Here is a 24,456-nt window from a genome sequence, read left to right as displayed (position 1 = left end):
TCCACCTGCCATAAATTCCAAATTGTCAAAAACATCACCTGCATCCTGTTCCACCTCACTTGTCTTCACCGACAAGCGGGCATCCAATGGAATTTAATTTAGACCCCCAGTGTTGATCAGCATCTTCCTTTACAACTTAACCCAAAGCTACCTCTTCACTTTTATGCAGCTTTGCAGTCCTGTGTCTTCCAGTCCTCTGACTTGAGCTCATGCATCAAACCTTCCCTTTCTCCATCTTCAATGGTAGAGCCTTTAAACCCTATTCTCTGGAAATCCCTCCCAAGTTTTGCCACTGCTGTAGCACTGTCCCTATCTTTACAACCCTTTTTAAAACACAACTTTCATTGTCTTTGTATTGTAGTTAACAAAAAGACATCAGTAGGTCACCGCTGTATTATATTTAATATTCACTGTGACTTGGTGACATGGCAACTTGTCATATGGATACACTGCACTACAGAATAGGAAGAAGTTGTGCCATGGCCATGATTCCTCACATGGAGTTCCTATCTCAATGAACAGTGAGGGAAGATGCAGAGGGGACATGCAACATTTTCTCATAAAAACCTTGCTAGCTGTATTCTAGCATTTTGTAGAGTGGCACTGACAGGAAACTTAGCAGGTCACCAAGGGAATGTTAATGCAAGCCTATAGCAAGAAGCCAGTGTGCAGGCAATTTTCAGGGTACTTACACCCCTCCTTCCAGTTGTGGTCCAACTTTCTCATACATCTTTATCAGACGACTGCAGTTATAAATGAACATTCCATCCAGGTCACGATGTTCAATGTTCACACCAAAAATAAAGCACATTTCCTTTGGCTCCTTCAAGGCTCTGCAAGAGTCAGAGATTAATAATAAAAAAACCTCAATTTTCAAAGTATCCTCATCGGGAAGTTTGGCATGAGAGCAAGAGAAACTTTTTTTGCCAAATGAGTCCTTTAATTTACTAGATTTTAAAACACCAAATTGACAGCAAAGTAAGAAGTTAACATGTGGAAGGTGACCAAGGAATAAATAGTTACTTGTTTTTAAACAGTTCATCATCAAGATAGTGAATGGCATCTCAGCCTGGGAGTTACCTAGTGTAATAAAGATCCCAGTTCCAGTCTCAAATTCACTCTCTTTTTCTCTTATCACGTGCAAAACTTCACAAATTTAGTCATCCCTCATCCACTTTCACATTATGCTTATTAAACTGAATTTAAAAACAAAGTGGGAAAACTTGCCCAAGTGGCACTGCTAATTAAATTGGTGAGTAGCTAAAGGATATAGACCAGGGAAATTCCAGGCTGTGCTGAATTAACTGATCTTGATCTTCCAGGAGGACAAAAAGTTGACAGGAAAAAGTGTGCATTGTAGGCAGCCACACTGTACATATTTTTGTCTTTTGGCAAGTGTGCACAACTCCTTTCTAGCATAATGTTACAGGGCTGCAGCTCACACTTTGATACATTGACCAAGTGGCCATTCTTCATACCTTGATGCCTCTGGACTCAAGTTCTCTCACCTAACCGAGACAGCTGGTGCTTTGAACAGCTGATTTCTACAGCACCCTTCCACCACCATCCACATAAAGGATCACAAACAGAATAATTGGGGGAGAGAGAGAAAAAATTGTCCTTTTTTCCCCAAATCAGGAGTGGAGTGGTCTAGCACACAAACTACTGTGTTCCTAGATGGTCTCCAATGTCTTCACATCACTCTACCTTAACGTCTACAGATCTAATTCCTGCTCTTGGACACGTATTTATAATAGAGCGCAAAAGGTTATTTAAAACAAGAATAGAATTCCTTCATCATTAGATTATTTTAAATCATGCAGTTGTAGATTGGATTTCAATCTTGTTGTACATTTAGGGATTTTTTAAAAAGTTTTTAAAAGAAAATCTCTAAATTCTAACATTTTACAAGATCTTATCAAAATAAGAGAGAACATTAAATGGTATGGAATTAGTGGAGAATAGCAAACTGAATTAAAAATTAAGAAGAATGGAGAAAACAGAGGATTTAAAGGTAGTTTTTCTTGACATTTGGAATTGAGCATTGGCATCTCAAAGGCTTCAGTTCTGGGATCATTTTTGTTCTCTGTGTTTATCAATGATTTAGATATAGGCCTGGAGGTAATTGTGTTGAAATCAAATGGGTCAATTATTTAGAAGATTAAAGGGAGTGACAAAAGAATAATGATAAAGTGGGACTGTGTGCTAAAAAATGATAAATTTAATTCAATATCTGTGCGAGGTAATACATTGTTTGGAAAAAAGTAGTTATATTTTGAATGGAAACAGGTTAATTGTTGTGGAAAAGCAGAAGAATCTGGGAAATAGGTTAAAAGACCATTAGAGACAGCACCTCAGGTTGATGAAGCTGTAAAAAAAAAATCATGGAACTGGTCTCATCAGAAGTATAAGTCAATAGATAAAGTAATGAGACCAACAAAGGACCTCATACCCTAGGAAGGAAAGTGGAACTTGAGAGTATATAATGTCAATTGACTATTATGTTGCCTATGAGGAAATAAAAACATGGAGGAAGGTTTCTAAAAATGGGACTGAAGGTCTGTAACTCTTTGCTATGGGTATGTTAAGCACTGGTGCGCTGTTTACAGCCGAGTCAGTGACAGAGGTGCATGGAAGACAGCCTGAATGCATGTGGTGACCCAGGGGAGAGGAACATCGGAAGGAGAGTTCGAAACCCTGGAGGCGAACCCTTAGGGATGGCATCTGAGAGAAAGCAACAGTTTGGGGGAAAATTCCAAAGTGAGTTCTTGGAGATTGGAGAATGGAAACCATTGTGTGAAAGAGAGTTCACCGAGACTGGTTGACTCAGTGTGACAAACATCTGGGGGGTGGGGGGAGTTGGCGAGAGATCCATAACATCTGGTTGAGGAGGCACCTGTCACTTGGTTTCAGAGTGTGGTGTGTCGGACTACAGGACGCCTATTGGTTTACATGGACTGCGTACTTATTGTGAACATTAGAGTATAAGATAACTTTTGTAACTTGTGCTATCCTTACAAATCTGCATACATCTGTAAAGGTTTAGTTGTGGGTGAAGGAGTATTGGAATGTAGTTTGTCTTTTCTTGTTTAGTAAATGTTTTATTTTTTTGTTAAAAGAATATTAGCTGACTCCAGTGACACTGTTTAGTAGCCCTCTCCACGCACCTAAGTGAACAAATCACAACAGTTGGAAGTGTTTAAAATTATGAAATGATGGGACTGGTTAGATAGAGGCAGATTACTTCTGAAATTTGTAGTATCTAGAACAAGAGACCATAGCTACAAGATTAAATCTAAGAAATTTAGAACTGAGCAAAATAAATTTCTTTATACAGACTTAAAATTGTGACATTTGCCTTCGGGGCTAGGAACATAAAATATATCTATACTCATTAGGTTGGGCAGGTGGATGTAGGGCAAGGGGAGTAAAGGAATATAAAGACTGCGAGTAAATGTCGTTAAGACGATTTGTTTGCAAGACAAATGGGTCAAACACCCGTTTCCATGTTGTAACATTGATGTATTTCTTCAAATGACGCCATGGGATCTTTTATATCCATTGCAACATGGGTTTTGGATTAACAGCTCATCCAAACATGTCACCTTGGCAATGTAGTATTCCATCAGTACTGCAATGAAGTAGATAATATGAAGTCCCAGATTATGGTATGAAGTATAATCTAACTCTAGGCAGCAGTGTTACAACCCAAGTCAAGCTAAGATTTTTTTTTGACAATAGTAATTAATTTCAAAGTAAAATACTCAGAGCCAAAACATTGGATTAGGCACTGATTTCTTAACTTAAACACAACAATCTCACCACACAACCCTCACCTGAGTTTCGCCTCATGTATTCGTTTCTTCACATCAGCTTCTCTGCTTAGGTTGAAAGCAGCATCCTGCACTTGTCGCAGATGAACCTATGAAATCAAGTCATTCTGAATTATATCTCAATTTTTGGCAGGTGGGTGAGGCACCTGTAACTTCTATATTAGGTCCTGCGCAGGAAAATACCTAAGGTGACCAACTATTCCACTTGCACAAATTCTACTGGATTTAACCATCGCACTACTAAACCCTACAAACTGACAGATATTAAAGACCAAAGAATAAGAAACTAGAGTCTCTACTAATTTTATATACAATTGGATCATTTCAAGAACAAAAATCCTAAGTTCTAAAATTATGATGCATGAAATGATGAGGTCTATTAAAATGATTAATTACACATTGTAATAATGTTTTGGATTGAATATTAGCTGTGGTGAACCTTGAACTAAGCTTTATTGCAGAGCTGCAAATTCAGCCTTTTCATCTCACAAATCTTTGGTACATGCTTGTTTTAGAAGGTCCATTAACTATGGAGTTATTCTGAGCACTTCACAGCGAATAAACAGATTTCAGAAGAAGTCTTGTCCTGCTTAAAACTCTTGATTTTAACAGCTTAGAAAGTCAAATCAAATTTTCTGTTAACTTTTAGAAGTCGAGGTCTCCAGGTAGTTAATGATATTTTATGTATAAACACATCTAACACTTAAGAAAACGTATAATCAATATAAGTTTACACAACCACTTGGTCAAAGATATATAAAGGAACATTGCAAACACCTTCAAATCAAAGCAACAATGCTGATAATCAGGTTGAGGAAACAGACCACCTTGATGCCTAAAGGCATAAAAAAATCCACCTAACCTATGTTGCACTGTGGCTGCCTGAGAAAAGTTGCATGCTATACTCCAATGTATAAGACACATACAAATTTAAGCATGCACATTTCATATTCAAGCACATGATTTGCAAATGACTGTGCCGTAATTGTTCAAAATACAAGTCAAAGTGGCTCACCCTTGCTTCCCTGCTCAAGTCATCTCCCAACTTTAATACCAGGGCCCGTGCTTTGCTTTCTGCTTCCCGTGACTTCTCTTCAGCTGGAAACAATAGAACAGCATGAGATGGGTTCAGAGTCAGACAGTGAGAGTGTTAAGAATTTTCACAGAAAGCAAAAACGCACAAATATTTAACTGTAGAAAAACCTGAGAGGAATTAAGAGTTCATCTTTAAAATTTGAATTTTTCCTCCCATTTTCACTCTTTAGAGCTCCACCTGCTATGCACTATACTGGACAAGGACTTTGCAGCTACTGGAAATGGTGCTCTGAAATTTGCACTTTGAACACAAACCAGTCCAAGGAGGTTTGCTTTTGCCCTTGCCCAATACTTCTGAGATGAGAAAACTCCAAGAAAATCCAGGTACGAACTTACCATTACGTGATGCAGTGCTGCATTAAATATTGAGATGAGCACATTCTGCATTTTCAGTGAATAATGCAGTGCTTCCTTCAATGGGTTAATAAGCCACATAACGTAGTAATGCATCATACGGACCCAAATGGCTTGGGTGTAATGTGGATTTCAATACCCTTGTCCTGATTTACAAATCCTTCTCCTGCATAGTTCCACCAAACTCCTCTAGCCCTACTGCTAAATGTGATTCTTAAATTGATTGGGTCAAATGGCCTGTCTTCATGCAGTAACTCATATGTAATCCTGGGTGAATGACAGACATCAGTCAAAAGCCCCAACATGTGTCTTTGTTGATGTAGCATGGATCCTGTGCATCTTGCTTTCTTTTCAGTATCAAGGGGACAGCTTCAGCTGTCAAGGTACTGGCTCCCTCTTTAAATCCCTCTGTCTTGTTAATTCCCTCCACATTTTGCAAGAGCCTCCTTAAAATATATCTATTTGATCATATTTTTGGTTATTATTTTCAACTCTTCTGCTGCAGTTCAACATCCATTTCTCTAATGAATCACACAGAAATATTTAACATGTTATCTTCACTACAGAAAAAACAAGCTGTTGTTGATTTAATAAATTGAGTAGAATCGGCCTATACTCTTTGGAGTTTAGAAGCACGGGGGGTGATCTCCTAACAACATAAGATTCTGAAAGAGCTTGACAGGATAGCTGCTGAAAAGCTCTTTCTCCATAGTTGAACAGTCTAGAACAAAGAGGCATAACCTCAGAATAAATGAGCAGCCAATAAGGAGTGAGATGAGGTGAAATTTCTGCACCGAGAGTTATGAGTCTTTGGAATTCTCTATTCCAGAGGCCTGTGGATGCTCCAATGTGTACATTCAAGCTTGAGATTGACAGCTCTTTGGGCTCAAAGGGAATGAGGCAGGAAAGTGAAGTTGAAATTGAAGATCAGTCATGATTTTAATAAAATGGCGAAGCAAGCATGAATTGCTGTATGACTTCCTGCTGTCTGATTTCTTATGTTCATAAATTTCATCAAGGGCAAAAATACTTAAATTCTGAAAAACATTCAATCTCTTGGAAATGATAATGGTTAAAAAAAAAAATATGTATTCAATATATGAAACTGTCAGGAAGGAAAAGGGTTGGTTCATCAAGCCATGACTAAATTATTCTTCCTTCTCTCTCCCCCTCCTCACACACCCCCCATAACTCCTGCCCCCAAACCCTGGGCCCTGTTCTGCATATCCACTACAACTAGAACAACACTTGGTCTAAGACTGACATGGAATAGTACTGCCATGTTGTAACTTCTACATGATGTGAGGCATTGCTGTGACAATTAAGGATGGAGGATTTACATAAATTTGGTAAATTCAAACAATGAAGCACAGGCTCAATTTTGTATTAATTTACCCACTTGCCCCCTCATACTCTTTTCCTTTCTTTCCTATGGTACTACCATTTGCAAGTAAACATTTTCATGGGTGATAAAAGTTTCCAATATCTCAATATTGTTCATGTGTAAGCCTAGATAGTGAGTGTCAACAAGCTATTTAGAGCTCCTATCCTCAAAGTTCACATGGGTGCACTTCCAGCAGGAATCTGTAGATAATTGGGATGTTGCCTGGGTCTTACCCCACACCTTAATCCAATGATAAGGTTCCATGCCACAATACTGCACTTCTTGAAAGCAGCATAGAATCATAGAATGGTTACAACACAGAAGGGGGCCATTCAATCCATCATGTATTTACTAAAGAATTTAAATGATCATGGCAAAGCCCTATAATACTTCCCAAGTTTACTTTCAAGAAGTGTTAAAATCAGTCGATATAAAGTGTTGCGTCAGTAACTTAGTGGTTACACATGCATTATGCAATTCAAGTGAGGAAGCTCCTCAGGTTTATCCTTGTTCTATGTTGTGTTATACAATTGGCATTAGCATCCTCAAATGAGGAAGGGATTTAAAAAAAACATGACAAAATTTCCCATACTAGTTCACTGTCCAGCATCGCTCAGTTAGTATTGTGCTCATGAAGGTTTCAGATGAGGGCAGGAATTAAATCATCTACAATTTCTTCCTGCCCACAGTCAAGTATCCCACTGATAGCAGTTTAGATTCTGATCAAAAATGGCATGTGAAGTATTAGTACTCTCAACACTGAACCTCAGCAGATGGCGACAGAAGCAGGAACCCTTCCTGCTCCCCAGATCAAAAATATCCCGTGACTTTCCCCTCATCTCCGGCTGAGATCACTTAATTCAGTACAAGCCAGAACTTAACTTGGGATATAGTTGACCAAAATAGTTAACTTCCACCCCAGGGCTTGCATTTAGCAAACAAATTAAGAAAGTGCCACCATGAAAAACATTTCCAGTTCTTTAATATTTATAACAACATTTAACATCCTTCAAAAATGATGCAATGGAAAAATGTTAAAAATTATTCTCCTTGTTCAAACATACCTATTTTCATTAGATGCTCAGCTTTTTTCACTTCCTGTTCTGCACGGGTCTTAAAGCGATTTGATGTATACTTGTACATTCTGTGAAAGGAAGAGAAGTTAATCAGAGCACAGACCAAGGTGCATAAACTTGAAATGGTCTATGCAAAAGTCATATACAAAAAGTATTTTGTAATTCAAATTTACATATAAAAATTAAGCTTAACTAGCATGATCATTAATGTAATATCTTAAAGCTATTAGCTGATATTGCTTTGGCTTCAGTGTAGGTTTGGCCCCCAAATGTAAAGAAAGTCCCATTCACAAACAAATGCTGCCTTTGCTCATCAGGACATAGGAACTGGAGTAGGCCATTCAACTCCTCAAACCTGTTCTATCATTCAATTAAATCACAGCTGAATTGTATCTAAACTCCATTCAATCGTTGTTTCTGTATACCTATACGAGTCAAAGTGTGGGTTCAAATCTCACTCCAGTGATCTGAGCTCAAAATCTTGGCTGACATTCCAATGCAGTACTGAGAGAATGCTACAATGTCAAGAGGTTCCGTCTTTCAGATGAGATGTTAAACTGAGACCACATATCCGCCCTCTCAAATGGATATAAAAGATCCTAAGCTACCAATTTGAAAAAAGCAAAGATTTCTCACCGATGTTCTGGTCAAACTCATCTCTCAACCAACATCATTAAAAACAAATTATCAGCTTAATATCATATTGATGTTTGTGGGAAGTTGCTGTGTATAAACTAATCACCACCTTTAACCTGACAGCAACTGCACCATGACAGCAACTGTGCCGTACTTAATTGGCTGTAAGAGAGTTTAGGCCATCCTGAGATAGTAAAAGGCACTATTGTAGATGCAATTTCTCTTTGACACAAAGGTTCCTCTATTTACCTGGGCCTAAACAAGCAGCAGGAGAGTCGTTTCGTTCGGACCTTGTGACCCTGGATAAAAATTCTCATCCTAGGGTCGATGTACAGTACAGCTGTGTATGCCCTGAAGGAGCGCCGCTCTGGTTTTCTATAAAATAGATATTTCCATTAGGACAAAAAAATTCTTAGTCGCTTGCAATCACACAGTAATCTTCAGTGACCAGCTGTCTGCTCACTTCCCCCATCTTAGTTAGGAGGCTTAGTGAACCAGTTTCCAAGAACAGAAACTTACCCATTAGGGAAAATTTTGGGCGAATCCTTGCATGTGCAAAGCTAAATTGGTGGATCACTCCCATGGTAATTTAATAACGTTAATGAGCCAAAATGGGTGCAAGGGAGGGGCAAGGAGAAAGGGCAAAGGGCAACAAAAGGATCCTCCCATAAATACTTCTCAGTGACTATGTCCAGAGCAGCATTACAAAGAGAGGGGCATCAAGTTAATATGTAAGATCGTTTTAAAAAAAATTCTAATAGAAATTTACAGTTGGAACTTTTTTCCTCGCCATCTTCTCACAGTGAACTGAAAGGGGGGAGGGTGGAAAGAAAAGAGGCAAACCCCTCATTTGTCTTTACAATTCTATTACCAGTTGACAGTAGCCTTAGAACAATGTCTTTAGATTTTGGCACCATCTCTTTTACTTCTGTGATTTTCAAATATGAATATATATAAAATGTCTGAAAGGTCAAATTGATTAACTATTGTGACAACCACAAACTAGAAGGCCCAATTTAAGTTGGACCAGTGTGTCAATGTATTTTAGTAAATAACTGTTTTAAGCTCTATTTCCACTTTTGGATAGCACAAAAGATCGCAGAATCCAAGTTCTCCTTGGAAATGGGCAATAAATCTAGATAAATCACTCTTCAGCAGTGGGACTTTGTCCAATGTTTTATGCACAGCAATATTTTGATACTGTGTCCTATATCTATCCACATGGGTTTACACTTCATTCTGATACTTGAAGTTGCAAACTCCATTTCACAGAGAGCTTCATTACTTCTGAGGTTGTGTTGTCAATAAGACTTTGTTTATTACAAAGTGACTTTGCTTATTATGAACTAATCTGCTTGATTAAAGTTTGGGAAAGTTTCTCTTTCCCAATCCAAATGTCCCCATAGTGCCTCAGACTAATTACTTACACTCCTTCAAGTTGTGGTCCTGCCATCAGGATATCAGTAGGATCAGAGGTAGCATCCAGTTCTGGTTCCCCATTATCCATCAGTTTAAGGTTATAAACTATCACCAGAGTTCCTGCAAAGGATTAAAAACTGTTCAAAATGCAGAATAGGATTAAATAAATATGTATTTCAGATAATCCTTCATTAACACCTGCTCTATCACAAATTTAGAATACATTCTTTAAGGCTTCCTCAGCAATTCATAAACTGTTTATTAAAGAATCATAGAATGTTACACCACAGAAACAAAGCCACTTAACCTCACCAAGACTGCAATATTTTTCTCCACAATTCACCTACACTAATACCACTTTCTTGCATGCTCATCATATCGTTAACATTCCTATTTCTATTACAAAATTCAGCAGTTCCTACCTTTTGCACTCAATGCCAGAAGTTACAAAATCAGTAGTTTCCTTTTTAGAAATGTTGTCTACTCACGCTATCACCTTTAACAGCCTGTGTCTGCACACTGAGTTCCTCTGCACAGATCTTTTTCCCATATCCGCACACCATGTTCCTCTATTTGAGACCTTTGCATAATCCACCCCCCACCCCCCATTCTTACTTCCAAAATCTCTCATCTCGCTATGCTACCTATAGTCTCTGGCAATCTTTCACATTCTTCTGAAAGTTGCCATAACACAAAATTGGGGGTTGTGGGTTATCAACAAATTTCTTCAATCCAGATCATTCATTTCCTCATTAATGTTCTGTGTTCTGATCACCAATCATATCTTTCCTGTTCAAGAAACGTCTTTTAGTCCCTAGATTTTGCTTTCTGCCTTGAAAGCATCTATCACTTGCCCACATTCCCTTGAATTCCATTGGCTTTGATCTTTACCAACTGCCTCTTACATGGAATCTTATCAAATGTTTTCAAAATTCATATCCACTATATTTTATTTATTTATTATTTTTCCAAAGCATTCCACGTTGACTGGTCCTGATTAATTTATTTCTCTGGGTACTTTCAATTCATAAAAGAGGGGGTTGAAAATTCATCCACACCATTAATTGGAAGCAGGGGACGTGATTTTTTTTGTTGGGAGGTAGGCAGGCTGCAAACTTCATGATGCCTCATTACAGTAATTGTGGCCTGCAGCCAGACACAAGGTACACTACTGGCAGCAGGCACAGTGCGGAGGATGAGGACAGGTCTAAGAGCGTGCAAGTTTAATATCTGTTCTAGTTTAAACAGAAACATCCAAGGTGAAAGATAATGGAGCACCAACGCAGGGAAAGGGCCTCCAAGATTTAGCGATGCCATTCTGGAGGTACTAATGATGTAGATGGACAGGAGAGAGGCCTTCCTCGGTGGAGACGAGGAGGATGCCTTGAAAGGAATGGGAGCAAGTGGCCAGACAGGTCATTGTATGGAATTTAATGACCTTACAGACAAAGTCAAGCTGAGTGAATAAATCTTCACATCACATCCAATACCCACCAAAACACCAGCCTCTCAATATCCACTACACCACACCCCTATCACTCATCCAGCAGCACTCAGGCCTCACACCTAACATTCACATACTTCACCCCACCCACGCATGCCTGCCACTGATGCCAGTGTCAGAGTTTTCACAGACCTCCAGCTATTCTGTAATAGATGCACATCACCTAGACATTGTGCCACATAATTACTGACATCAGCAGGGCACACATAACAGGAGGGATCAGAGGACTATCAGTGGGGCTGCCACGAGTCCATTCACTCACCCTGATGACAGAGATGGTGCTCAGGATCATGGGGCTGGCAGCAACAGATCCCATGGCATCTGACACCTCCGAGAACATCAAGGACAACAGTGAGTTATAATCTTATTTCCCTTCTCAACTCCCAACTCATACTCATCCTGACATCTGCCACAAATTGAAAGCTACAGATGGTGTGACCATGAAGCTTTTAGCGCTGCAGTGGAAACTCAAACTGAGGTCAAGAGATCCATGCTCAGCACCATGCACATACGGGTGTGCAGGCTCTTAGCAATCTGTCTTCAAAACAGATCACTGCGATTGCTGAGGTGCTGCTCCCCAGGGAGTGGCAGTAACACCAAGGAGGATGAACCTGCTACCCTTTCTCAGGATGACAACATTTACACTTCCATTAGTGCAATTGCTGTTTCCTCTCAGCCAGCTAGCCCAGACTGCTGCCACGCATGTTGAAGCACCACAGTCCAAAGCTGGGCCTTCTAGGTCCAGAACTGCTTAAAGGTATCCTGCAAGGCCATCTGCAGTCACCCCCCAGGCATGCTGTAGCTACTGGGGTAGCATGGTATAGGAGCACTTGGATTGGCAGTGACCAAGCCAGGCATTAAGAAAATGCACAAGTGATTAGTTCAATTTTATATGGATTATTGGATGAGTCATTGTGTAAAGATTTTATGCAAAGGCTTCTATTGATGGAGTTGATTGCTGGACAATGGCCAAGGGAATGCTGTAATCGAACATCTCTGAATCATATAACTGTGGGGAATAATGTGTTCATGATGAGCTGGGGAAGTTGTCTCTGTGGAAGCAGAATCTAATAATCTGCTTTTTTGACAGCCGTCTGGTTACAAGGGATCCAGAATGCCGCCTCCTTCCAAGGTGGTCTCCAGATCCCTGGAGCTAATTGCTGTGCACTCATAATGATAAGGTTGTGGAGGATGCAGTGAGCACTACAAATTTCTAGACCCTCTCTGGACTCTACTCCAGTGCTCCCCAGAGTGGTCAAGACAGCAGAACCATTGTGAGAAAGCTGACTGCCTGCTTGACAATTTTCCAAGTGGCTCTTATTAAAGACCCGCTCTGCTTGCATGTCATCAGCCAAGTTTAGAGAGAGAAGCCCCCCAGCAACCAATCTTTGTCCTTTATAAGAGGCCCAAAGATGGTGGGTAGGGCCAATTGATGCAGGATAAACGAATTGTGGCTGCTGCCAGGATAACTGGCATTTAGATTCTCGGTGTGGTCACAAGCCAACTGCACATTTATTGAACGGAAGTCCCTGTAGTTCCTGACACTGCTCATTGGCATGGGGTCCCCATAGAACCACATTGGTACATCAATGGCACCTTACATCATCAGGAATCCTGCTACCCTAGCAAAGCCATGTGCCTTTTCATCCTGCTACTTGTCCCTCCTAAGCAAGACAATACTGAAACCCTTTCACCTGGTGTATATGGCCTTAGTCACCTCCCAGATGCTGTGACAGACAGCATTCTAAGAAATGTCAGCAACATCTCCCAATCCCGCCTGGAAGAATTCAGATGCATAAAAGTTGAAGGAAACAGTGACCTTCACAGCCACTGGCAGGGCTGCCCTCACCCTGGTGTGAGGCTCCAGTTTAAGTTACAGAAGTGGCTAAGTTCAGTCACCACCACCTTGTTGACCCTAGGCACTTCAGGCATTGCTCCTGGGTGAGGTTGAGGTAGGAGAACTGCTCGGTCAAAATTACTCAGGTATAGCCTTCCCTGTAGAATCCCCGTTTTTCATCCATGCAGGGTTTCACTGCTCTGCATCCTCTACTCATTGGCCAGGTCATGTTGCAGACCAAAAGGCACAGTTGCAAAAACCTCCATACACAGGTTAGGAATTCCTGTCCTTCCTGATTATAAGCACCAACAGCCAAACACCAACTCCAACTTCACAGCATATACTTCCACAAATTCAGCCTAAGCAAAAGTAAGTCAAAAAACATCTTACCTGCAATTTGATGAGTGACTCTTTAAATAGCGCTGGGACAGGGTCCAACTTGCAGCTAAACACCATCTTTGTGGAGTAACGTGCGAATTCATCCAACAGACCTGCTCGGTCCAAATCTGAATATGGGCATCACATTGGCCAGTAAGGCTGTGAGGCCAGTACAGTGCCGAATCAGTTGCTTCTGTGCACGCAGGGGTCCCCTGCACAAGCACCTTTCAAAAGATGGTAGCATACACCAGCAGGAGGGTGCTTGGTTTTTGTAGCACTGTCTCCAGCAGCCTAGTAGTTTATAACGAAGGCTAAATGTATCATCTACACTTTTTCGAAGGGGGCTTTCCATTTGGTGTCCTCCAGTCCTCTGGCACAATTTTCTTTTACTGAGAATTTGGAAAATTTGAATTTATGTGACTTCAGGCTAATGTTACATAGTGCACTTAACTGGACCAATTTGGGAACTCCATGGATTTTTCACTTTCAAATAAAAGGGTCAGAGAAGAAGTAAAACTCTCAGAACACAAATGTGAATGACAATAAAAGGCCACTGTGATCCAATGGGGAGTCCAAAGATTTAAAACGTACCACACCACACTCCAATCCTTAAAGCCCCTAATCATACTTTTATCTATTGTTATAGCATTCGAAATATTAAAAAAAAACAGGAGTTTTCCAATTTGGACCACACCCAATATAAAGATTTTGCAGAACTTCATGGTAACTTTGAGCCTGCATTCTAACATTGACAAGCTCACTTTCCAGTCAAGAGCTGAAATGCTGGATGAGTTTCTTCTCCATGTTACCCCAATTATTTGAAGCCATTATGACCCCTATCCATCACCAGTGTTATCAATTTCAAATTCCTCACCCTCTTATTTAACATCACCACCTTCTGCAATCCTACATCCAAATTCATGCCTTCTAGTTCTGGTCAACTGTTTCTCAGCTGTTTTTCTGTTTGCCAGTGGCACAAGTTCTCGTACCCAAATTCTGCTGTAGTTCTCTTTGGTCACTATGCCTAACTTTGCCTCTATTTCCTTTTTGGTGTTCATCACTCCTGCTATAAAGCAATTGGAACATTTCATTTTGCAATAGTAACTATTAAAAGTAAATACTTCTTTCGTGTTGCAATTGCTGCCAAATTACAAGGTCCTTACCATTGCTCTCTTTGATTTTATCAAACTGCTCCATGACCTCCGACTCGGATTTGAACGGCGAATACTTGTAGATAAGTTCTGTTTCGATGGCAAATTTCTCAGGGTTGTCAGTGATGGGCTCTCTGGTTCTGGAATTCCATGTTGGAAGTGGAACTATTACCTTTTTGCCCCCCAAAAAAAAACATGCGCCATTAAAATGAAACACACACAGATAATGTATTCACCATGTTATCACCCCCACCTGTGTATGCATGAGTTATTAAGCATAAGATATGGAAGCTTCCCTACTGGTGAAGGCAGCATGATATTGACCAGAAGTTCCCCAGTTCAATTCCTGGTCCATACAGAATTACTTCACCTCAGCTTGACTGGCAATAGGGGTATTAAAATGGCCTTCAGCTCCCTAGGTTTGAGACAGGAGAAACAGACAGAGTTCTGATCCTCACTCACTGACCACAGCAGGTCAGCGAACAGATGTGGAAATTAGGGGAGGACAGGAGTGGGATCATTCAGTGCACAACATTTGATCTCACCCTTAAAAAAATTATTATTCGAGTCAGGAAATAGAAGGAAAAATTGGGAACAACGACAACAGTAAGAGAAATATTTAGAATAGTTTAGTCTGAAAATAAAAACAAACCTCATCAATTCCTTCCTCTTCGTGAAATGTTCGTGAGAGGAAAACACAGGTCATCGTCTCTTCTTTCTTTGTGAACAGAATAAAGTCTTTCCCAATTCGCATTGAGCCACTGCGTAGAGGGGACAGAAATGAAAAACCCAAGATATTTAAATTTTACAACAGTCTATGTTTCACTCAACATTAGCTCCTTGCCATGCCCAACAACTACAACAGTAATTATTAACTATGCATAAGAACTAGGAGGAGTAGGCAATTCAGCCCCTCATGCCTGCACCGCCATTCAATACAATCATGGCTGTTCTCACTTCGGCCTCAACTCCAATTTCCTGCCCTCTCCCCATAACCTTTCAACCCATTACTAATTAAAAATCTGTTGATCTCCTCCTTAAACTTATTCAGCGTCCCGGCATCCACTGCACTCTGAGGTAGTGAATTCCACAGATTCATGCCCTTTGAGAAAAGTAATTCCTCATCTCGGATTTAAATCTACCACCCCTTAGCCTAAAACTACGGCCTCTCATTCTAGAAAGCCCCACAAGGGGAAACATCCACTCCACGTCTATTTTGTCTATCTCCTTTAGTATCTTACATACCTCAATTAGATCTCCTCTCATCCTTCTAAACTCTAGCGAGTATAGGCCTAAACTGCTCAATCTCACCTCGTAAGACAAGCCCGCATCTCTGGAATCAACCTAGTGAACCTAGTTCTCCTCAGATCCACTACTAAAGAATTTATCTTCTTATGGCTGATTATTTTTGTCAGGATAGGTTGTTACTTTGAGATGGCAATGTTCCCACAACATTGTTACTCTTGTCCTTCACAGTGGTAGAGGTTGCAAGGGAACAAGATGCTGTCAAACCAACCATACTAAGTCTTGCTTGCTTATCACTCGTGTCCTTGTATCCTACATCTCTCCATGGCCTCACCTCATCATTTTGCTGCAATTTTCTCCAGGCTTATATCACCTTCCACAACCTTTGGGTATCAAGTCTCTGGTCTTTTGTGCATCCCACCCTTCTTGAACAAACATAGTCAAAGTGCTCAACTGCTTTGATCCCACTCCTTCAAATTCCCCACCTCCCTCTTCTCAATTTGAAAAAAAATCTCTTCGGACAAGCTTTTAATCACTCCTCCCACGGATCAACATCTATTCCTTTAACTATTAAAAAACAAAATCTGCTGTTCACTACCCCACCCATCTCTCCCCTCAGTTGATTACATTAAACACAAGCTGTTGTTCAAATGGAAGCATTTTGCCTATGTCTATCTGTGCAGTGGTGGCTTTGTTGAAGTTTTGCAAGTTGCAGGTGTATGACTACAGAAATTTTCCAAGACTACAGGATCAACAGTTTCAAAGGAGGTTGACGAGAAATTTTGCTTTAAAGCATTTAATTTTCCCACTGTTTAAATATTCCTTAAATTGTGAAAAGGCAAAGGAAAATACAAAGACCCTACAATCATTTCTCTAGCATTCAGCAGTATCCATCATGTCACAAGAACAATTCAGTAACTGCTTCATTAAGAGGCATTATAAAAACACAAAATAACAATACAAATTCACTGAAAATTGAAAAACATACGACTTGAGTCCGTTTCCATACTGCCCAATTTGTGTGGATTCTGGAGTCCTTTTGGCAGATTTCCCAAACTGGATGACGCTGGCAGCCTCATCTGTTGGGAAGAAACAATTTAGAAAGGTCCTTGTAAAATAAAAACTAAGCAACAAACGTGACACTAATTCCAGCTGCACAAAACCATGGTAGGCCTATATCAATAAAGTTGCACAACCCATCGTTGCTTGCCAAGCCAATGGAGCTTGAAATTAAGCTTTAGGTGAGCTAAAATAAGACATTATGACCAATGGTCAGAATTTGCTAGTGGCTGGGAATGGGAAACAAACCATGGCTGCCTTCATTCTTCGTTTAGAACCAGTGTAAAGCTATCATGAGACAGCAAGGAGCAAGGGCAAGGTTTTCATACGTGGGCAGAACTGCGGAAACTAATTTTTACAATTAATACATGCCCTTTTCAAGCAGAGTCATACACAACTCCAGCGGACATGGAATAGTATGCTTCTGTGTGCAGATCCACATCAAGATTTTCAGCATCTGCCATACCGTTGTGAAATCTACTATGCATCTCCAAATCCTCTCAACAGTAAGTGAAATCAATCAGGAGGCACCTTTACTTACTGGCAGGGATTGCCTAGCGCAAACAGATCAATTGTCTCCAGTTTGGAGCAGGGAGGAAATAAAATGTTGCCTTCCTGTAGTTTGAAGCCGAGCAGACCAAGAGTCAGTTAGAGCAGAGAAAATTCACAAAATTAAAATTCATTAAAAAAGCACGAGTACTGCTCTTTTATCTCTCTTCATTTTCTGCTCACCACACTGACTAATACAATTCAGGTTCTTACCAAATCCTAGCTTTTCTCAGATTCATGGTTAGAATACAAAGAAACATACATAGAAAATAGGAGCAGGAGTAAGCCATCGGCCCTTTGAGCCTGCTCCGCCATTCATTATGACCATGGCTGATCATCCAACTCAATAGCCTGTTCCCACTTTTTCCCCATATCCTTTGATCCCTTTCTCCCCAAGAGCTATATCTAACTCCTTCTTGAAAAAATACAATGTTTTGGCCTCAACTACTTTGTGGTAGTGAATTCCACCTCTCTCTAGCTGAAGAAATTTCTCCTCATCCGAGTCCTAAATAGTCTAAACCATAATCCTCAGACTGTGACCCCTGGTTCTGGGCTCCCCCACCATCGGGAACATATCCTTCCTGCATCTATCCTGTCTGGTCCTGTTAGAATTTTATAGGTTTCTATAAGATTCCCCCTTATTCATCTGAACTCCAGTGAATATAATCCTAACCGACTCAATCTCTCCTCATATGTCAATCCTGCCATCCCAGGAACCAGTTTGGTAAACCTACTATTTTCATAAGCAGTTTCTGATGAACTGAAACTTGCAGTTTGCTCTCTCTGCTGGTACAGTTTAGCAAACTTCAGACCCAACAATTAAGCCCAAATTGCAATAAGTTATTTACTGAGAAATGTAATTTGTCAAACACGTTCTCCCATCTCATCAAGAGGTCGAAAAATGTCACACTGCTGAACCACAGTATTGAGGATAATACTACTGTTCGGCTTTACTTATGAATATGGAATGCCCAACATGTTCCTGCCTTAGACAAGAGGCTGGGCTTAAAGACTGAAGTCCATGAACGAGGCGGTAATTTCAAACATAACCCAAGAGTGACGTTGCCCCATCAACTTTAAGTGAACTAACCAAAACAGCAAAGGTGACAATGGTACCAAAATTGTAAATCGCTTTTTGAGCAATATCACTGATTACTTATTGACCATGCAGGGGTAATGATTACATCCGACATACCAGTCAAAGTTAAGGGAGATGGGGAAATAGTTACTGAGATCTTATTCTGTTAACTGTCTACATAACAGCGGCGACACTTCAAAAATAATTCACTGGCTATATAATTTCAAGTTTATTCTTGGTGCAAAATTATTGCAGGCAATCCTTATACTTGTTGAACTTCATTTACATTTCCCCAGTGCCCCTTAAAGGACGAACTCTGGAAACCCTAGTCAAAATTTTACCCAACTTTCCTAACTAAATTAAGTTCACTGTAATTAATCCAACTGTAAAGAGAAAAATTTGTAGCCTCGAGTTGTGCAAGAAATAACCCACCCCTTCCTAGCATTGACTGGCTGCAATTTTGTAAACTTCCTTTGCATGGTATTGAACCAAAAAATGTCCCATATTCAATCCTGTCCATTTTTCAAAACAATTCTCAGGATTCTTGGAGACGGAAAAAATGTCAAATTTAATTATTAACCAGAGTAATAAAGAAATCTGGATTTAGGACTGTATGGCAGACTGCAAGAATTGTAGTATTGAAAAAGGGCAACCAGAAACTGCAGCAGCAAAAGAAATCCCAAGCTGCTATGTTGCCAGGAGTCCACTAACTGGCTTTAACTGGAATTTACAGAACAGTAACTACTATTAGCTGTTTCCAAAATTGACAGCCATAAAATTCACTATTGGCAGCTGCTCTTGAACAGCCAGCATTGCCTTGCACTTCCTGTTTCCGTAGCTAAAGCTCCTCATCTTTCTTCACTTCAATCCAGAACCTGGCCCTGGGAAGAATTGTGAACATATATGTCTGATGCAATGTGTTTTAGTAAAAACTGCTCTTCCACTGCAATTATTTACCTAGAGTTACTTTGGAGAAAGAAAGTTCATCTCACGCTATACCTCTGTTTGAATTGCATCTCTTATCTGTACCTATCCTCAAGTATCACATCAAGATGATATTTACTTACTGCAATCCATTCCAGCTCCATCGTCCAGAAAACATAGCATGAATGTTCCTCTCAAATCTACATTCCGCACTGAAAAACAGGTATTGAATTTTAGCTAGAACCACAGGGGACATAAAACATACATAAATACTTCAGTTCGAGTGTCAACATGAAGCAGTCAAATGCCAGGCATAGCATGGTTTAGGGGCTGAATATAGCTTCCTTTAAATAGCTAACCTCACCTCAGAAGGGCACCAGAGTGACATACATATTGCCCATAACAGCCATCAGCTCTGAACAATGCTACTCATTTAGCATGATTAATGGCAAGTAACCAGTAGTTTGTACTGTAGACCCTCAACCATCAGGAAGCAATGGAGACTGTCTTTTCCCTAATTAAGATATTTGTCATCGGTGCAAAGGTACTTTTATCTGTACAAAGTGAGGTAGACTTAGGTCTTAGAGGCAAAAGGAAACTGTAAACTACAGTACCATGCAGTTCACATCTAATTACGAGAGTAAAAGGGGACAGCATGGGAGGAAGGGATAGCATGCAGGAGGTGGTGTATGGGAGGGGTGAATGCGAGAATGGAATTGGTTAAGTACAGTAATTTGACATCAAATGTGTTGTGGGTCTCTACTAGTATAAGATTAAAAATCCCGCATATGGCAATCACTTATTGCACTTTTAAAAAAATTAATGCGATGTCAGTGTCAATGGCAAAGTAAACATTTGTTGCCCATTCGTAATTGCCCTGAGGTGGTGGTGGTAGATTGCCAGGGTCCATGGTGTAGGTACACCCAGAGTGCGGTTAGGAGGAAGTTCCAGGTGTTTGATCCAAAGACCATGAAGGAATGATGATATAGGTTCAAGTCAGGGTGGTGAGACTTAGATGGGAACTTGCAAGTGGTGGTGTTCCCATTTGGCTGCTACCTATCTCTTTCTAGGTGGTAGAAATGACAGGATTGGAAAGTGATGTTGAATGAACCATGGCAAGTTGCTGCAACGCATCTTGTACACTTTTGCCATTGTGCGCTGGTGGTGGAAGGAGTAAATGTTTAAGCTGGTTGATGGAGTGCCAATTAGCAGACTGCTATGTCCCGGATAGTGCTGAGTTCCTGAGTATTGTTGGATCTGCACTCATCCAGGCAAGGGCAGAGTATTCTATCACACTCCTGACTTATGCCATGCAGATGGACAGGCTTTGGGGGAGTCAAATGGTGAGTTACCTGTTACAGAATTCCTAACTTCTAACCTGCTCTTGCAGCCTCAGTACTTACGGCTGGCTCATTTAAGTTGTGGTCAATAGAAGTCCCAGAATGTTGATGGGTGGGAGATTCAGTGATGGTAATGCCGTTGAACATCAAGGGGAAATGATACAAAGATTGGCCGGGTTGGTTAACAGTGAGGTTGAGTGTATTGGGCTACAGGAAGATATAGATGGGATGATCAAATGGGCAGATAAGTGGCAGATGGAATTTAACCCTGAAAAGTGTGAGGTGATACACTTTGGAAGAAGTAGTTTGATAAGGAAGTATTCAATGAATGGCATGACACTAGGAAATTGAGGAACAAAGGGACCTTGGCTTGTGTGTCCATAGATCTCTGAAGGTGGAGGGGCATGTTAGTAGGGTGGTGAAAAAGGCATATGGGACACTTGCCTTTATCAATCAAGGCATAGATTACAAAAGTAGGGAGGTCATGTTGGGAGTTGTATAGAACCTTGGTGAGGCCACAGCTGGAGTACGTGTGCAGTTCTGGTCACCACATTATAGGAAGGATGTGATTGCACTGGAAGGGGTGCAGAGGAGATTCACCAGGATGTTGCCTGGGATGAAACATTTAAGTTATGAAGAGAGGTTGGATAGACTTGGGTTGTGTTAATTGGAGCAGAGAAAACTGAGGGGCGACCTGATCGATGTGTACAAGATAATGAGGGTGGATAGGGAGCAGCTGTGCGTCTTAGTTGAAGGGTCAGTCACAAGGGGACATAAGTTCAAGGTGAGGGGCAGGAGGTTTAGGCGGGATGTGAGGAAAAACTTTTTTACCCAGAGGGTGGTGATGGTCTGGAATGCACTGCCTGGGAAGGTGGTGGAGGCGGGTTGCCACGCATCCTTTAATGCGTGGATGAGCACTTGGCACGTCATAACATTCAAGGCTATAGGCCAAGTGCTGGTAAATGGGATTAGGTAGGTAGGTCAGGTGTTTCTCACGTGTTGGTGCAGACTCGATGGGCCAAAGGGCCTCTTCTGCACTCTGTGATTCTGAGATGGTTAAGATTCTCTCTTGTTGGAGATGGTCATTGCTCAGCACTTGTGTGGCCCAAATATTACCCTTGCTTCATGTGGCTTGATTACTGGAAAAACCTCAGCTTGTTTCCCCTTCCTTTGCCTACATTGCCTTTTTTGCTGATACAATTGGCGAGATGCCGCAGTAAATTACCAAACAAAGCTCTTCTCCATTTAATCTTCACCAATTATTTAATTAATTTGCGTTCTTTACTGCGATCATTTAGTTTATTTTCTTTATCGCTGCACGACCTGAATCTGTTCCTCCCATTTGCTGATTTACAATTTCTTAACTAGTCTACCCATTATCCAAGAAGACAATCAACAAATTTTGCTGATACCAGCGTAGAGTTTAATTTATATTTTAGTTCATTTAATTAAATTAGGGGTAGGCACCATGCTGTCTGTATGTAGATCGGATGCACAAATAACGTATACACAAAAAAAAACTGGCACAAACTTTATTATCACTTTATAATAACCCCTGCTGGAAAGTGCATGCAACAAAGGCTGGGGCGAGGAGAAGGTTTCCTTCATGGTTAAACAACTTACAATGTCTAGGTTCACATGAGCAATAGCTACTTAGATCTGGCACTGTAGGATTACCAGCACCCTTGGATCTCTACCCCAGAAGTGAGATAAAAGAGAGAAAAGCAATATAAACAGCTACATCGTACAAAAAGTGAACAAAGAGGTTCCAGAAAGGTGCTTTAAAGACCATTAAAAAAATATCAAATGTCTCACCCTGCCCCCACATCACCCTTTGAATGTTCAACTGCATTATGCCTTCGTTCAAATGACAATAAGGCCTGAACAGTTCTGTTCTGGAATGGCATAAACTTGTGTTTCTATTTATACAATTTTATTACAGCTCATCGTGTACATAGAGGCATAATTGTTCCATGGTGTGATATTCATCGAACCAAGTGCAGAACTGATGCAACCAAAACCCAGGTCACGACAAGACATGAAACTGGTGTGTACACGGTGTGCTTTTGAGGGCCATCATTCATCGGTTTCTTAAGGCAGAATCCACATGAAATTTCCTGCCCGACTGCATGAGCAGTAGACCTGCTCCCAGACCTCTGCCAGTATTCAACAACCTGTTCTCAGGTGTTGGAGAGCAGCCAAGGGACAGTAACTAGCTAATTTTTCTTTCTTCTCAGAAACAGCCAGCCAGTCTCTATCCAGCTCATCACCTCAGCACGACAGAAATCTGAATTTACCACTTGGGGGATATTACTGGGTGCAGACTTGCACTGACACTTGTGGTCCACCACAATTCCTAGTTTCAGGATTTTCTTTTTCATGGACCTTATTAATTTAGATAGATAAAAGTGATTACACCTTAACTCACCAGCGTAAATGTCCACTCTAGTAGCAGCTGCATCTCTATAAAATTTAAGAGAGAAAGAAATAAGTAATTGATTGAAATCTGAGATGGAAAATTTAATGACAGCATACTGCCCAAGACACCAAAGGTAAAATCTTTGAAGGTCCCCTACAGTCACTTTTTCAGGACTGGGCTTTTGGGCTGTATAGAATGCTGGCAAATTATGGAAAAGAGAGCTTCTTGTAGTGACAGAAAATAGGTACCGTATTATGTAATTCACATTAAATATAGCATGATACAGTAGAGATCCCACATTATTTTTTATAAGTCTTAATTCCTCCCTGTCACCACCCCCCATCCTTTTCCAAATGGGTACCTGACTTCAGAGCTACAAATACATGTTGAGACAATGGTCAACTGACTCATTTCTTTAAACAGAAATTTGAAACAGAAAATTGAGAAAACGTACAGAAAGTCTATCAAAGTTTTAAGATAGGTTAATGCCTTCATCAAAAAAGCAACTTGTTTATTTTCTTTTCAGTTTTTAATTCTGTAATTTATATTAATGGTATTGGAATGGAGAAAAATTAAATACAAAAGCCATTAAATACGCAATTTTATTTCATTTCTAACATTTTAATGCAGTAATATGTCTTCAACCCCAATTGGAAGGCAAATCAGACATTGGAATCAAGATGTTACCAAGTGTCAAACAAGGTTTAGAAAAGATCTGAGTTACATAAGAATCTAAGAGTAGATCATGCAGGCCCTCAAGCCTTCTTTGACATTCAATAAGGTCATGGTTGACCTTTGACCTCAATTTTAGTTTCCTGTTCTGATCCCAGATTATCCTAAAGTCCAAAAATCTACCTCAGCCTTGAATATCTTTGATGATTGAACTTTCACAGTCATCTGTGATTGATGATTCTAACAATTCAAAATCCTTCCTCATCTCAGTCTTAAATGATTGACCCCTTATCCTGAGACCATGCCCCCAAGTTCAAGACTCTCCAGCCAGGGGAAACAATCCCTTAATGTCTACCCAGTCAAGCCCCCTTCAAATCCTACACCTTTCAAAGCAATCACTTCTTATTCTCTGAACTTCACAGCATAGGCCCATTCTGCTCAAGCTCTCATTGTAGGACAGCTCTCTTATTTCAGGAATAATTCCAGTGAACCTCTGCTGCACT

At 40.4% G+C, this 24,456-nt stretch overlaps 1 protein-coding gene across 1 annotated transcript in view; it reads right to left on the bottom strand.

Moving 5' to 3' along the window:
• morc2 (MORC family CW-type zinc finger 2) overlaps nt 1-24,456 on the bottom strand; it is an 87,612-nt gene that overhangs the window by 39,506 nt on the left and 23,650 nt on the right. Inside the window, exons 3-13 of the mRNA XM_041202905.1 lie at nt 23,291-23,325; nt 19,666-19,734; nt 16,901-16,991; nt 15,320-15,428; nt 14,680-14,839; nt 9,806-9,917; nt 8,628-8,753; nt 7,731-7,810; nt 4,849-4,931; nt 3,837-3,922; nt 693-833 (exon numbers count right to left, since the gene is read on the bottom strand). Of these exons, the coding sequence (XP_041058839.1) occupies nt 693-833; nt 3,837-3,922; nt 4,849-4,931; nt 7,731-7,810; nt 8,628-8,753; nt 9,806-9,917; nt 14,680-14,839; nt 15,320-15,428; nt 16,901-16,991; nt 19,666-19,734; nt 23,291-23,325 (1,092 nt within the window). The remainder of the gene's footprint in view (nt 1-692; nt 834-3,836; nt 3,923-4,848; nt 4,932-7,730; nt 7,811-8,627; nt 8,754-9,805; nt 9,918-14,679; nt 14,840-15,319; nt 15,429-16,900; nt 16,992-19,665; nt 19,735-23,290; nt 23,326-24,456) is intronic.

This window comes from Carcharodon carcharias, chromosome 13 (genome assembly GCF_017639515.1).
Source record: "Carcharodon carcharias isolate sCarCar2 chromosome 13, sCarCar2.pri, whole genome shotgun sequence".
Taxonomy (NCBI): domain Eukaryota; kingdom Metazoa; phylum Chordata; class Chondrichthyes; order Lamniformes; family Lamnidae; genus Carcharodon; species Carcharodon carcharias.
Note: the sequence above shows the minus strand (reverse complement) of the source record. Positions and strands in the feature narration are given on the sequence as shown.